At 39.6% G+C, this 13,612-nt stretch overlaps 1 protein-coding gene across 3 annotated transcripts in view; it reads left to right on the plus strand.

Annotated features, from left to right (window-relative positions):
• The window catches only part of SHTN1 (shootin 1), a 96,922-nt gene that overhangs the window by 33,959 nt on the left and 49,351 nt on the right, over positions 1-13,612 (plus strand). For all 3 annotated transcript variants that reach the window (XM_077877493.1, XM_077877494.1, XM_077877495.1), the window contains 4 exons: positions 2,431-2,599; positions 4,608-4,705; positions 6,774-6,855; positions 10,512-10,606. In XM_077877493.1, coding sequence (XP_077733619.1) covers positions 2,431-2,599; positions 4,608-4,705; positions 6,774-6,855; positions 10,512-10,606 — 444 coding nt within the window. The remainder of the gene's footprint in view (positions 1-2,430; positions 2,600-4,607; positions 4,706-6,773; positions 6,856-10,511; positions 10,607-13,612) is intronic.

Raw genomic sequence — 13,612 nt, forward strand, 5'->3', positions numbered from 1 at the left:
TGAGTATCCCAGAGGAAGAAAAAATTGCATGGGTATATATATCTTGGTTGAAGAAAACTAGCTGGTAAAGTATTCCCAAAGAAAAGTCAGACACACAACCTAAACCTCTTTTGTTACTGTCAGGAGCTAACACCAGCTGACACTTTCCTGTGTGTCCATCACTGTATTAAACACTTTCTGTGTCATATCTTATTCAATCTTCATGTTATGGGGCAGAGGTGATTTTTATCTTTAGTTTGCTGATGAGGAGACTACTACTCTGAAAGATGAGGTTATTCTAGAGATAGAGACATTGGATTATAGAGCAGAATTCTTAATTCTGATTTTATAGAAACAGATACTACAGCATTGCCTTTCTCTATATCAAGGATTCGTCATATTGATGTGGGTTAGCATCACCTGAGAACTTGGGGCGAGTACTGCGCTGGATTCCACTGCCAGAGGTTTGGGTCTGGGAGAGTCTGTGCACTGGGATTTTTTTTAAAGCTCTCTAGAGACTCTAATGTGCAAAGCTGGAAACCACTAAAGTATTAGGAGGCAGAATTACAAATGAAGGCTTGAATGTTTTCACTTTTTCCTTAAATTGTTATTTTCTCCTGCCATTCAGACAAGATGGCATGTCTGAGTATTGGCCAGGATCCTTGAGCCTCTAGTGCCATGGTGTAGCATCCATGGTGCGACTTACAACAGTCTTTCCTTGAATTTCATCTTTAGGGAGAGAGGCGTGGAATCATGAGCTACCATCTTATCCCTGATCCCCCTAATGTACTGGGGGAGCTAGAAGCTGGAGTTATGCAGTGGGGGTCAGGGAAAAAAAAGACTGTGTCAGATTCCCCCAGTAGAGTTCACTAGACTTCCCAGGGGGAATCTGTGGAAAAGTTCCTAGCCATTTCTAATAGATTTCTTCCTGATTCCCCAGAGAGGTCAGGGAAACCTCTTGTGCTCTAGACCAGGCTACTTGAAATATATTTAGATTCAGTGTTGTTGTGGGTGAGAATCAGCTCTCCCAGTTTGAAATGGTCTGGGCTTTTCCCTGAGGGAGTCTGTGAGGGTCCTAATTATGATCACAAATGAAGGACCAGAACCGGACAAGTAGTAGCACGTCCTACCCTGACATAGGTTTATAAGTGGAGAAGGCTAGTTAGCTTTCCAGTGAATTAAGTTTCTGTTTGCATTTATTTCCAGTGTCAGTTATTTAATTCAGAACTTGTCTTGCTGGTCATTGGCTCTTAGTAAAAGAAAAGAGGTTGCATTTCTCTACGTTCATGTGTTCAGAGGAGACCTTTTATTTTTTAGTCTTGAGAAGAGAAAACATAAGGCAACCATACTTTCCTTCTATGGACTTTGGACCAAGTTTAGTCTTTGTGTGTGCTTTGCACTAGTATGTATATGCACATAACAAATACATTAATGAATTAGGATTTCTTTTTCCTGCTATGAATTAGAACTCTTTATATAGAGATAACAGCAACATATCTTTTCTTCCACTGTTAAAAGGAAAAAAAAGGAATTTGTTAATGAGGGATATTGGAGAATCCCACTGGAATCCATGAGCTAGGAGCATTTCGAGTATGGACCAGAGTCCTGTGGGAAACCTGTTTCCATTATTTTTCTCGGCCTATCTCAGCAGTCAGCTCCGTTTTTGGCTTTGCTCTGGGCTACCTTCCTTTGTTCCTCAGTTCAGTAGTGGATTGTGGTTGCCAGCAGCTTCTGTCCACCCAGACGCGTGGGAGGAAACTCATCTCTCTGTTCCAGCCTCCAAATTTCTAGAGAAGAGATCTGACTGACCGAGCCTGGGCTCTTGTGCCTGACTTGTTGGGCTGCTTCCAGAGGGGGAGGGAGCCCCTGGGGTTCCCTGGGGGGAACACAGCTGTTCCCATGAGATCCTGTGGGACACTGAAGAGAAGTAGTGGAGTTCAGAGAAGAGGGAGGGCTGGGCTAACAAACATGTAAAGAGTGTGCACAGCAGCAAATAAAACATTTTCTTGAAATAAAATGCCTTAATTGAGACTATTAAGGATGGAATAAATTGAAATGTGATTGAATCTCTACTTGTGTCTTATCTTAAGTCTTCTCGTGTTATCAGTGATAACTAGCATCATCCCATGCTATTGGCTGTAATCCAGGCATCAGGTCTCACGTGAAGTGACAAAGTCTATACTGATACTTTATCTTCAGCCCTCTTACATGATCAGTGATAACTAGCATTTTCCCATGTCACCACCTGTAATCCAGGCAGCAGGTCTTTAATAAGTTTAATGCTAAAAGTGTAAATAAAACCTTACTTCATGAATCTTCTAATTGTTAGTTCATGCTGTGAGTGTTGATGAATATGTAAGGACAGAAATACACTTAATCTGTCTATTGTTTAAAAATCCAAGACACTCATTTGACTGCTGGTAAAATAACTGTTTTTGCATTTTGCCTTAGCTAAATAAAGAAAATAAAACGTTGAAAAGAATCAGCATGCTGTACATGGCCAAGCTGGGACCAGATGTAATCACTGAGGAGATCAACATTGATGACGAAGATGCCAGCACCGACCCAGAAGGCACTGCAGAAACGTGTGTCTCCGTGCAGTGTCAGAAGCAGATCAAAGGTGAGACTTGGCTTCATCACTGGGGGTATTTCTGATATTTCTCAGCCCTGGTTGTCCATTGGTATCACCTGAGAACTTTAGCCTTGGATCCTCCTTTAAAAAGTTTTGGAGTTAAATGTTCCCAGGGAGTTGCCTGGTTGACAATCACTGTAGGACATCACATTTGTGCATTATGAATTACTTTCTTGTTTGGGAGTAGGCACTTTTGAAAGCATTATCTTGATGAAAACAGCCAGTCTGTAAATATTCTTAAAAATATGGACTATATGTTGAGCTATTTTTGTTAAGTGAAAGAAAGAATAGATAAAAACATATTTAGCCAGTGCCTCCTATTTGTTGGTTCCTTTTTGGAATCTTTGGGGAAGATTCCTCCCCACGTTGTGGAGTCTCTGCCCTCAGAGGATTCCTCATCTGATTCAGACACTGAATTGTGAGCAGTATGCAGTGTCCAACATAAACACTGTTAGACAACTGATGTGTTGAAACGTGAGGTGTAGTATCGCATGGTACCACTAGTAAATACACTTTAATTTTATTTATGTTTTTTATATATATATATATACACACACACACACATACATGATTATATGTACATACTGTTTATATTAAAGATGTAGGAAAGCAGTCTGAAGCTCAATAACTTTTAGGGCATTTTTGCATTAGGCGTATGCCAGAAGCAATACTTGTCAGCTTGTCGGCATAGATAAAACTTCAGTTGGAAGTAGAGAGAAGTATAAGAAAACCCTCTTTATCTGGCCCTCCACCCCCTTAACCTAAGACAAAATAACATTTGTGTTGGTGGAGAGGGAGAAGTTGACAGGATTTTCCTTTGTCCGTAATCCTCCCCTTCTCTTAGGTCTTGGATGCGATAGTCCGTCATTTCTTCCTTCAGGATTAGGCTAGCCGTTGGAGAAAGTGATTTTGATAGAAGTGTCTGAGAACTCCTCCAGGCCGGGTTCCTGTAGATGTTTGATTCAATTTATAAATAACCTCAGAGAATTTTTTTTTTTAACTGTCCTTGGAGAGGGTAAGAAATTGAAAGCAGGTAAAACCTGAATAGCAAAACTGGAGTCCTTGGGCATCAATTTAAGACTATGCTAATCTGTATAATATATATATTTTAAAAGATTTATTTATTTGAGAGAACAAGAATGAGCAAGGGGAAGGGCAGAGGAAAAGGATCCTCAAGCATACTCCCCACTGAGTATGGAGCCTGACTCCAGCAATTCCAGGACCCTGAGATCATGATCTGAGCCAAAATCAAGAGTCGGACACTCAATCGACTGCCCAGTTGCCCTTCTGTGTATGTTTTTTACTGTTTGAGTGGTGAAAGTAACTTTGATCTACCACCAGAAGCTCTTGCACTTAATGGTTGCTAATTTTTTCATTTTGGTAATAAGAGTTTTCGTTAAATTCCAACAGTAAAAAATATGAAATAAATTAAGAAACAGAATACCAACAACTTTGGAGAGAAAATTACTAGAATTAACCCTTTTTCAAATAGGTTATATTTTGAGTCTGTTCAAATAATGTTTGAGTGCTATAAATTGGCAGCAGGTCAGGATTTTTTTCTGCCAATTATCAACTGCCCCATTGTTTATTACATTTTATTGTGACAAGAGCCCATGGCCATTTTAAAATAAATAGGAAATTAATACAATGCCTTAATTTGTTTTGCTGAAATCTTAAAACATTTTACTTCTAAAATGCCAGAGAGTTTTCTAAAATACGAGCTTGCTAGAATGCAGAGAAAACATGATCTGGTACATTTAATAACACAGTGAGATAGTGTGATATAAGATTATTAATAACTTTGGCTGCATGTAGGGGCACAGAAGTGAGATTTCCATCATTCTCTGCTTCTTCATTTTACTTTTATCTGGTAAGTAACCTTGACCATAAGCTACGCAGGGACTGGCATATCCAGTTCTTTTACAAAATTGATTCTTTTAAAAATAAGTTTTATTTATATTGTTTCCCTCCTTTTATTTTTTCTTTCAAAATGCAGAACTTCGAGATCAAATTGTATCGGTTCAGGAAGAGAAGAAGATATTAGCGATTGAATTGGAAAATCTCAAGAGCAAACTTGTAGAAGTAATGGAAGAAGTATGTATCTTAGGCCAGGAAAGCAAGACTTTTGGTGTTTTTAGGGTGTTTGGAGACCGGCTCAGTTAAAAAATTGATGTTGGGTTAATTTCAGACGTGAGAACCATGTACCAATTTTGATCTTCTCTTCTATCTCTATTTCAAATATACAAAAGGTGTAGAAAATAAGATCATAAACATTCATACACTCACTACCTAGCTCAGTAAATAAAGCATCAAAATCGCAAGAAGTGTTCCTGTTATCCCCATATTTCACTATGTGAGGCAAATTTGAAAGAATAATACCTGCAGTTTGAGTTATCTACTTTATTGCTGCTGCTGAAGACATATTTTGCTTCTCCATCGGATAGTTGGCTCAGTTGGGAAGGGTCCTCTTGTGTACCTCCAACATAAGCATATGTGATAGATGGCAAAATGGGTTCAAGTGGGTGTTCAGAGACACTTTTAATTTTTCCTTTTGAATGGTCTTTAAGAACAGGAGCCCATAATTGCCTTTCTTGGCACGATGCTTCCAGGAACTGCGTTTGAGATCATGATTTAACTTGTGTCCGTGGTTCCCAGATTCCACATCCCAAGCTTTCAGACCCATCCCTCAGGTGACTTACAAGTAATGCTGAGGCATCGATCGAGGCGTTGATCCCTTCAAGTGAGCGGCCTTATCTAGCTACCTCAGTTTGTGTACTTATCTTATTTTCATAAGAGCCATAATGAGAGAAAGGTTGGGAGGTAGTGTCCATTAATTTCAGCCTTGGTCCTATTTACTTCCTGTGGCAGAGCATCCTAATGAATGGGCAGGAGGTTGATGATACTTAGGAAGTGGCACTCCTGTTGGAGAGTTACCAGTTACTAATTCAAACCAAAGCCAAAAATAGAGCTTATACTGAAACAACCAGTTCACAGGCTCTCTGGCATGCTGGTGGGTTCAGAGTCCTTCTCCAGGACCATTATCTTAGTTTGTTTCTTGACTGTAACCTTAAGAAAGAGACAAACACATTTTGATGCACTCTCTTCCTCAATTATGGTTATTTACTGATCATCCTGTCGCCTTCCCACATAGAGATGTTAGTGGAAGCCCTTTCTGAAGTACTTTTATTATTACTATTTTAGACATATGAAAAGTATAAAAAACAAAATAATGAAGATCTGGGTGTCTACTATCTAGCTTAATACACAGTCTTGAAAACCCCGGTATCATTCTCCCAAACTGCGTTCTTCTCACTCCTTGCCCTGTTTCCCAGCATTCTGAATTTGGTTTTTGTCATCCAGTACATGTATCTCCTTACATTTCTTGCTATAATACATGGTACTTTGAGTGTTTTTAAATTATGTAAATGTACTTGATTTTTATTTTTGCTTTAAAAAAAATTTTATTTTAAGTAGGCTCCACATCCAGTGTAGGGCTTGAACTCATGACGTTGGGATCATGAGTCAGATGCTCCACTGACTGAGCCAGCCAGGCACCCCATACCTGCTTTTTAAAATTCAGTACTGTGCATGTGAGATTTATCCACTTTGATACATATAACTTTACATTATTTTTTTGAACAGTCCTGTGATATTCTCTTCCTATTGATTGATACCAAAAATTTCTCAGAAGTATAAGTTTTTTGGGGAGGATTTTCATGTGTGCTTTATTTAAGCCAGAAGTCATCAAAGTTTAAAGTATTTTTCATTTAAAAAATTCATATGTGTTTTACTTAAGCTAAAAGTTATCAGAGTTTGAAATTACTATTAAGATTGAGTATTGGATCTCTGCATGATTAGTGTATTTTTTCTGGGTGCTTTCTAGTTGGATTTTTGCATTAAAAATATCTTTACAGGGTTAGGGACCAGTGCCGTTTAGAATTTGTAAATAAGTTTTCTACCAAAGGTACATCCTAACTTAAGTAGTTACCTTTGAAACCTTAAGAAGAACATTAATAAAAGCCCAACACAGTAAAGCCAATTACTGCTTTAAATGATAAAACTTTATGTTGAATGTTGAACAGCAGTTTGTGTACCACACATCACCCTATGTCGTGTTTTACAATGTTGGGTGTTTTCTTCCCTTACAATCTCACATTTTTAGGTAAATAAAGTTAAACAAGAAAAAGATGTTTTAAATTCAGAAGTTCTTGAACAGAGAAGAGTCTTAGAAAAATGCAATAGAGGTAGGTGTTTCCAGTCTTTTTTTTTCTCATCTATGTACGTAATTTATTTGGTTTACATACATTTTATGTTGTTTTGTACCTCTGCCTAAAGAGTCTTGTAACAAGAATATCCTTGTATTGGTTTTCCTGATTTCTAGCCTAGAGTCTCTCTCTCTCTTTCTGGTTATTTTATCACCCAACCTCAGAGTATTGGGATTTCTAAGTGCTTTTCACTTGAGCAACTTACGGCCCACTTCAAACCAAAACAGTGTTCTATCTACATATACTCTGGGACCATAGCATTATTGGCTCTTCCCTCAATATATATGGAGTTGGAAGGTTGTTTTTAATCCAGAAGAGATTAGGATATCTACATGGATACATGCAACATGATATGAAAAAATTTTAAATAAAGAGAATATAGAAAATGAGGCAGAGCAAAAGTAAGATTAAATATTGATACACAACGTTGCTTGCCAGCTGTGAGGTCCTGCGCATTCCTGCCCGTGTGCAGTGAAGTCTGGCTCTGAGCTGTCCCGTAAGAGATTCATGATCATTTCTGTGAATCATATGAAAATGAACCTCTTGATCACGAGAAGCACACCTGGTCTCATGGGGGGAAGGAATTTTCTCCAAAGGCTACCACCAGAGAAAACGGAATCCTTGTTTTAAAACGTGGCATCAGGTCTCACGGGGGCTGGTTTCCACACCCCCTGCTTCAGGACAAGCGAATGATGCCAGGGGGCGCTTCTGCAAACACAGTTCTGAGCCGGGGGCATCTCCTGTACTTTTTTTTTTTAATTGATTTTTTTTTTTTACGTCCTGTACTTTCTGTTCTTCCCTGCCCCCCCCTTCATCTACTCTCTTTTCTAGTTCAGAAGCTGCAACACTGAAAGGAAACCTTCCAGCCTTCCCTGTTGTTACTGGTGCTAGTCCTCTACCTTTGGGTCCCGAATTGAGATTTTTGAATAAATAAAGGACCTGGCATTTCAGTGTGGGAGATATGGTAGATTGTGACATGTCAGGGCAGCCGGGGGGGCTCAGTGGTTTAGCACCGCCTTCTGCCCAGGGCGTGATCCTGGAGGCCCGGGATCGAGTCCCACGTCGGGCTCCCTGCATGGAGCCTGCTTCTCCCTCTGCCTGTGTCTCTGCCTCTCTCTCTGTGCTTCTCATTAATAAATAAAATCTTAAAAAAAAAAAAAAGATTGTGACATGTCTCAGCTCGTTCCACACTTAAGAAGATAGAAACGGGTCTTGATGCGTGGTGCTAGAAACAGTTCTGCAGAGGGCAACCGCGTGGATCTCGCCTTCAGAGAGCCCGCTCTCTAGGAAGAGAGAGATTATATAACTAAATGGGTGATGAGGACCAACCACATTTCTTTCAGAATCCAAGTCGAAAGGGCCAGGACAGGTGAAAATTCACTTTTTTCTTTTCTTTTCTTTTCTTTTCTTTTCTTTTCTTTTCTTTTCTTTTCTTTTCTTTTCTTTTCTTTTCTTTTCTTTTCTTCTTCTTCTTCTTCTTCTTCTTCTTCTTCTTCTTCTTCTTCTTCTTCTTTTTTTTTTTTTTTGTGACGTTCAAGACTGAGAAAAGAGAGTCAATTGTGTTGTCCAGGCCTCCAGATAGTCATAGTCGTCTTTGTTTTCTTCATGAAATTTCTTTTTTTAAATAGGTTTGAAAATCATTGGGCTCTCGGGGTCCTGTAATTCACATCACAAACCACCACTTACATTGCTTTGCTGGAGTAAGAGTATTCGTCTTTCCTCTGAGAAAGCAGTAGATTTACAGAGCACAGAGCTTGAAATTCTATGTCATTACCCAGCAAACCGGTCCTTAGTCAGTTAGGACTGAAGTGTCCTGGCGGAACATTGTGTGAAAGCAGCCATTAAGAGTGCCTTTTTAAAGATTTTATTGATATGACTCAGCTCAGGATTGAAAGTGCCTTGCAGAGGCAGATGGAGAGGCCAGTGTGATACCTACCTGTGTTGTGCCTAATTTCTAACAGCATCATCACTCCCTCGAGCCTGTCTATAGCGTTAAATGGGCCACAGAACATCAGAAAGTAGTAAAGATTTCGTGTTCTCTTATTTGACAAGACCTTCCCTTTGAAAATTTCTGCCCTACATTGATTCTTTAATTCAGAGCTCTGACTCGGCCTGAATGGATCTAGGGCTGTTTCTCTTTGTAAACATGGAAGATGCTTAAAAATAACACACAAACATATATATATATATGCATATGTATTTTTCTTTTTCTTCAGGTAGTATACGTTTTGGTGGAAAGCATAAATTCAAATAGGAAAAGGAAAAAAAATCTCAATATTTACAGTCCAAATAAGCACTATTGACATCGTATATATTCTTCCAACCTTAAGAAAACCATACACACACACACACACACACACACACGGTAAATAGTTTGTTAAGTGTGTTCATAACATTTATGGACGATGGGAAGTATCAGCACAAGAAATAACTCTTTAGCTCTTGGCACTTTACAGGTCCCTGAACATCAATCTCTACTTGTACCCCCTCCTCCCTCGGATTTTTATCATTGCTTTTATTTACAGTCCTACCAAGTATGTCTGTATCTCTTACCAGCATGTTGATTGATTTTACATGTTTTTGAACTTTATATTAATGGTATCACTTTGCATATGTCTCTGTGCAGTTTTCTGTGTCTCTGAGATCTGTTCCTGCTAAAGGGCTCTGCTGTGGTATGTTGACTTTCCTGCTGTATAGGATGCCATTCAGTGTCTATACCAGAATTCACTGATCCAGTGTCCTGTTGGTGGATGTTTGAGTTTTTTTTTTTCCACTTTTTTGCTATTCTGAGTCATGCGGCTACAGAAATTCTTTTACATGCCTCCTGGTGCACGTGTTCAAGAGTTTCACTAAGATAATAGCCAAATGTAAAAGTTTATCTTCAGTGCCAGCACATGATGCCGGATTGCTTTTTTAAGTAGATTTCCACTCCTGTTACCAGTGTGTTTGTTCCCATCGTTCTGTATCCTCTCCAAACTTGGTGTAACTCTACTTCTTGACTTTTGCAGTTCTTTCTTTGGTGAGTATAAAAAGGTGCCTGTGTTTTTACTTTCCATTTCTCTGATTACTAGTGAAGGTACGTATCTTTCTGCACATTCACTGGCCTTTCACAGGTTTCCTCTTCTGTGAAGTGCCATGTCAATGTGTTTTGTGTCTGCAGCTTGTAAAAAACAGAAATGAACTCATTTAAAAATATATATATCATGAATGTCTTTTGGTCCCATAAATATGCTTTTTACAGTGTCATTTCAATGGCAGAATCGTGTTTCGTATACGTACCATACTTTCCTGGTTCTGCCTCTGAGACCATCTGGACCATTCACTGTTATTAGCAGTGATGCCAAGACCATTCTTGCAGCTTCATCGCTGGACATGTTCATGATTTATATTCTCTCGGGGGAATCAGTATGTTCCCAAAAGTGGGATTGTCGAGTCAGAGGGCATGAGTGGTTCTAGGTTTTTGATTCACATTGCCAAGCTGCCCTGCAAAATGGTTTGATCCATTTATATTCCAAGCAGCAATGGATGAGGGCGCTTGTATGCTGGTACAAAGAATCCTTTCAACACTGTTTTTCATCCAGATTCCTGACCGTCTGTGTGGTGTTTTGTCCGTTTCTTTTCCTTGTCTTCCTAAGTGTCCATGCTAGCAGTAGAAGAGTATGAGGAGATGCAAGTAAACTTGGAACTGGAGAAGGATCTTCGAAAGAAAGCGGAGTCATTTGCACAAGAGGTAAGTGTCCAGAGACCTAGTTTTAAATTTTTATTTCTGAGAGGACTTTGTAGATGACATATCAAAATATGTTTTGAAGCTGAGTAAGAACTTACCACCTAGAATTAAGGGAGGCCAGCTGTGGAATAATGTTATGTTCATTGAACCTGAAGATTTGGGTTCAGATTTGGCTGTGTCAAACAGTCACTCATGTGACCTGAGAGCAGCCCTTAGCCTCTTTGGGGCTTCACTTTCACCATCTCTAAAATGCGTGATGCTACCAGTCCAGCCATGTGGATTTTGAAATCAAACAGCATGATCTTTCAAAAGGGTTTTGTACAATAAAATGCTGCATAGGGGAAAGAAATGACATTTAGGGTTACCTGCAAACTTGTGATGGGGAGTCCAGCTGGAGTATAGGATTTCTGTACATTTCAGTAGCCTTAGGAATCTAGGTGACATCTCCAAATACCATCTCAAATAACAGTATCATGGTGTTAGTTTTTCTCCTCACCTACTAGATGGTGATCTTATTATTCTAGTTGATTCTTCCACTTGCTATGGAGCATTGCCACATACATCCATTATTGTAGCCTTTCACCAGAGTAACACTCTTCCTCTCCTGTTAGAGATAAGCTTTGAGTTTCTCATGTTTCAGCTTCCCTTTGTTGACATGTTGTTGCTGGGTATTCTTGCCCCTAGGGCTGGTTTACATGGAAATGATGAGGCACCAGTTGGCTGAACTGTAACAGCTCAAGGATGTTGCTGGTCTGAGATTTCCATCATGTCTAAGTATCTTGAATCTGCATGCACACTGCAGGTTGAGAAGGAAAGTAGCTAAGGAAATGTAAAACACACGTAGGTAGAAGTATCCAAGGTGCAGAAGGAAGACAAAGCATGGGGTTATGGGAATGACATTTAAAAATCAGATCATGGTTTTGTTCAGGAGTCTTTCTGCATGTGAATGTAGCTGTGCTAGCAATGAACTGTGTAAAAGCTTTAGGCCAAGAAGATGTGATTTGAAATATTCCGATTCATTTTATTCAGAGAGTTTAATGAAAGGTGAGTAAAAATTGTCCTCTTATTACTTGGAAGAAAGAAGAAAAGAATTGAAGTGTGTCAGAGTCCCTTGGAAAAGCTGCAGCAACATAAACAGTAGAGGGGAGGGAGACTGGGGATAATGTGAAGATGCCTCCACCGTAAAACTGAAAGGGTGGGCTTGTTTTGACCCAAATGCCGGGGTCTTATTTTGAGAGACATTTTCAGTTTTCTATCGGTTGTTTGTGGAGTGACGTTAGAAAACAAAGCAGCTCAAAGAGAACTTGAAGGCCATGCAGTAGCAGAGAAGATAGATAGAAGAAGCAAGATTCTGCAAAGAATATGAAAATGAATGCTTGACTCTGTCCTTCACCTGGTAGTGATTGGTGGAAACGGCGATGCTGACGTGTGACCTCGGCACAAGGGGATGGAGGTGTGGCAGCCGGTCGCACTCCTCTTCTGGGTAGCATCAGGATTTGCAAGGGTGCTTAGTGGTTTTACAGCATCTAGATTCTATCTACACAGTAGTGAGAAGAAATTTTTTAAGATTTTATTTTTTAAAGTAATCCCTGCACTCAATGTGGAGCTTGAGTACAACCCCAAGATTGAGAGTTGCATGCTTTACTGACTCTAGCAGCCGGGCACCCCAGAAACTGTTTTTTATTTATTTTATTATTTTTATTATTTTTTAAAGATTTTATTTATTTATTCATGAGAGACACAGACAGAGAGAGGCAGAGACACAGGCAGAGGGAGAAGCAGGCTCCACGCAAGGAGCCGGATGTGGGACTTGATCCCGTGACTCCAGGATCACGACCTGGGCCAAAGGCAGGCGCTAAACCGCTGAGCCACCCAGGGATCCCCAGAAACTGTTCTTTAAAATAAAGTTGGATTAAAACCCATATACCTTCTTCTATGTATGGTTTGCAGATTCATAGCTGCTTTTTTTTTTTTTAAGATGTATTTATTTATTTGAGAAAGAGAGCATGCACATGAGTGAGAGGAGGGCAGAGGGAGACTCCATGCTGAGCGTAAAGCCCAGGATAGGGTGAGGGTGGGTGGGGAGGGTTCCATCTCAGGACCTTTAACATATGACCTGAGTGGAAATCAAGAGTCAGATGCTTAACCAACTAAGCCAGCCAGGCACCCCAATTCTCAACTTTTAAACAGATGACTACTGCTAAAAGGTGCAGGACTTGGTTTAACGAGAGAAGTGCCAGTCTTGCATTTTGGTTTTTAGTGCATCAGTGAACATCTTCATAAACCAGACACTGTGCTGTTGGGAATATGATGGTGACGAATGCAACATCATCCCATCATCATCAGCCCCTTTGGAGCTTACAGTCTGGAGCCCTAAAATTCATTTTTTTTAAAGATGTTATTCATTTACTCATGAGAGACATAGAGAGAGAGAGAGGCAGAGACATAGGCAGAGGGAGAAGCAGGCTACCTGTGGGGAGCCCAGTGAGGGACTCAATCCCATGACCTAGGATCATGCCCTGAACTGAAGGCAGATGCTCACTGAGCCATCCAGCCATCCCAGAATTCAATATTTTAAATTAATTTACTTTATATTTTTAATTATAAAAGGAGTGTGTATACCTTGTAAAAAATACAAACAGTTCCCAAATGTGCAGTTTTCTTGGTTGGAGGATACCTCATGGATCTTCCAACAGCATGGATACCTCCTTCAAATGTGTAGGGTGGATATGCTGTGAGACTGTTTTGTAATAAGTCCTATTTGCACTAGACAATGCAGATGACATTTTAATAATCTTTCAGAAAGAATGAATTCTATATTAATGACATAAGATTTTTTTCTCTCTTTCATTCTGTGAAAAGATTTATGAAATCTCTCTGAAATTCTGACACTCATGTCATTTGTGTGATAAGAGACCACCTCCCTAACCCTAGATATCAGGTTCTTACCATAGTTCAAAGCCAAATTCACTACTGTTTGGTAACTAAATTTTCTTTAAGCACATCTTT

The sequence above is a fragment of the Canis aureus genome, chromosome 29 (genome assembly GCF_053574225.1).
Source record: "Canis aureus isolate CA01 chromosome 29, VMU_Caureus_v.1.0, whole genome shotgun sequence".
Classification (NCBI taxonomy): Eukaryota; Metazoa; Chordata; class Mammalia; order Carnivora; family Canidae; genus Canis; species Canis aureus.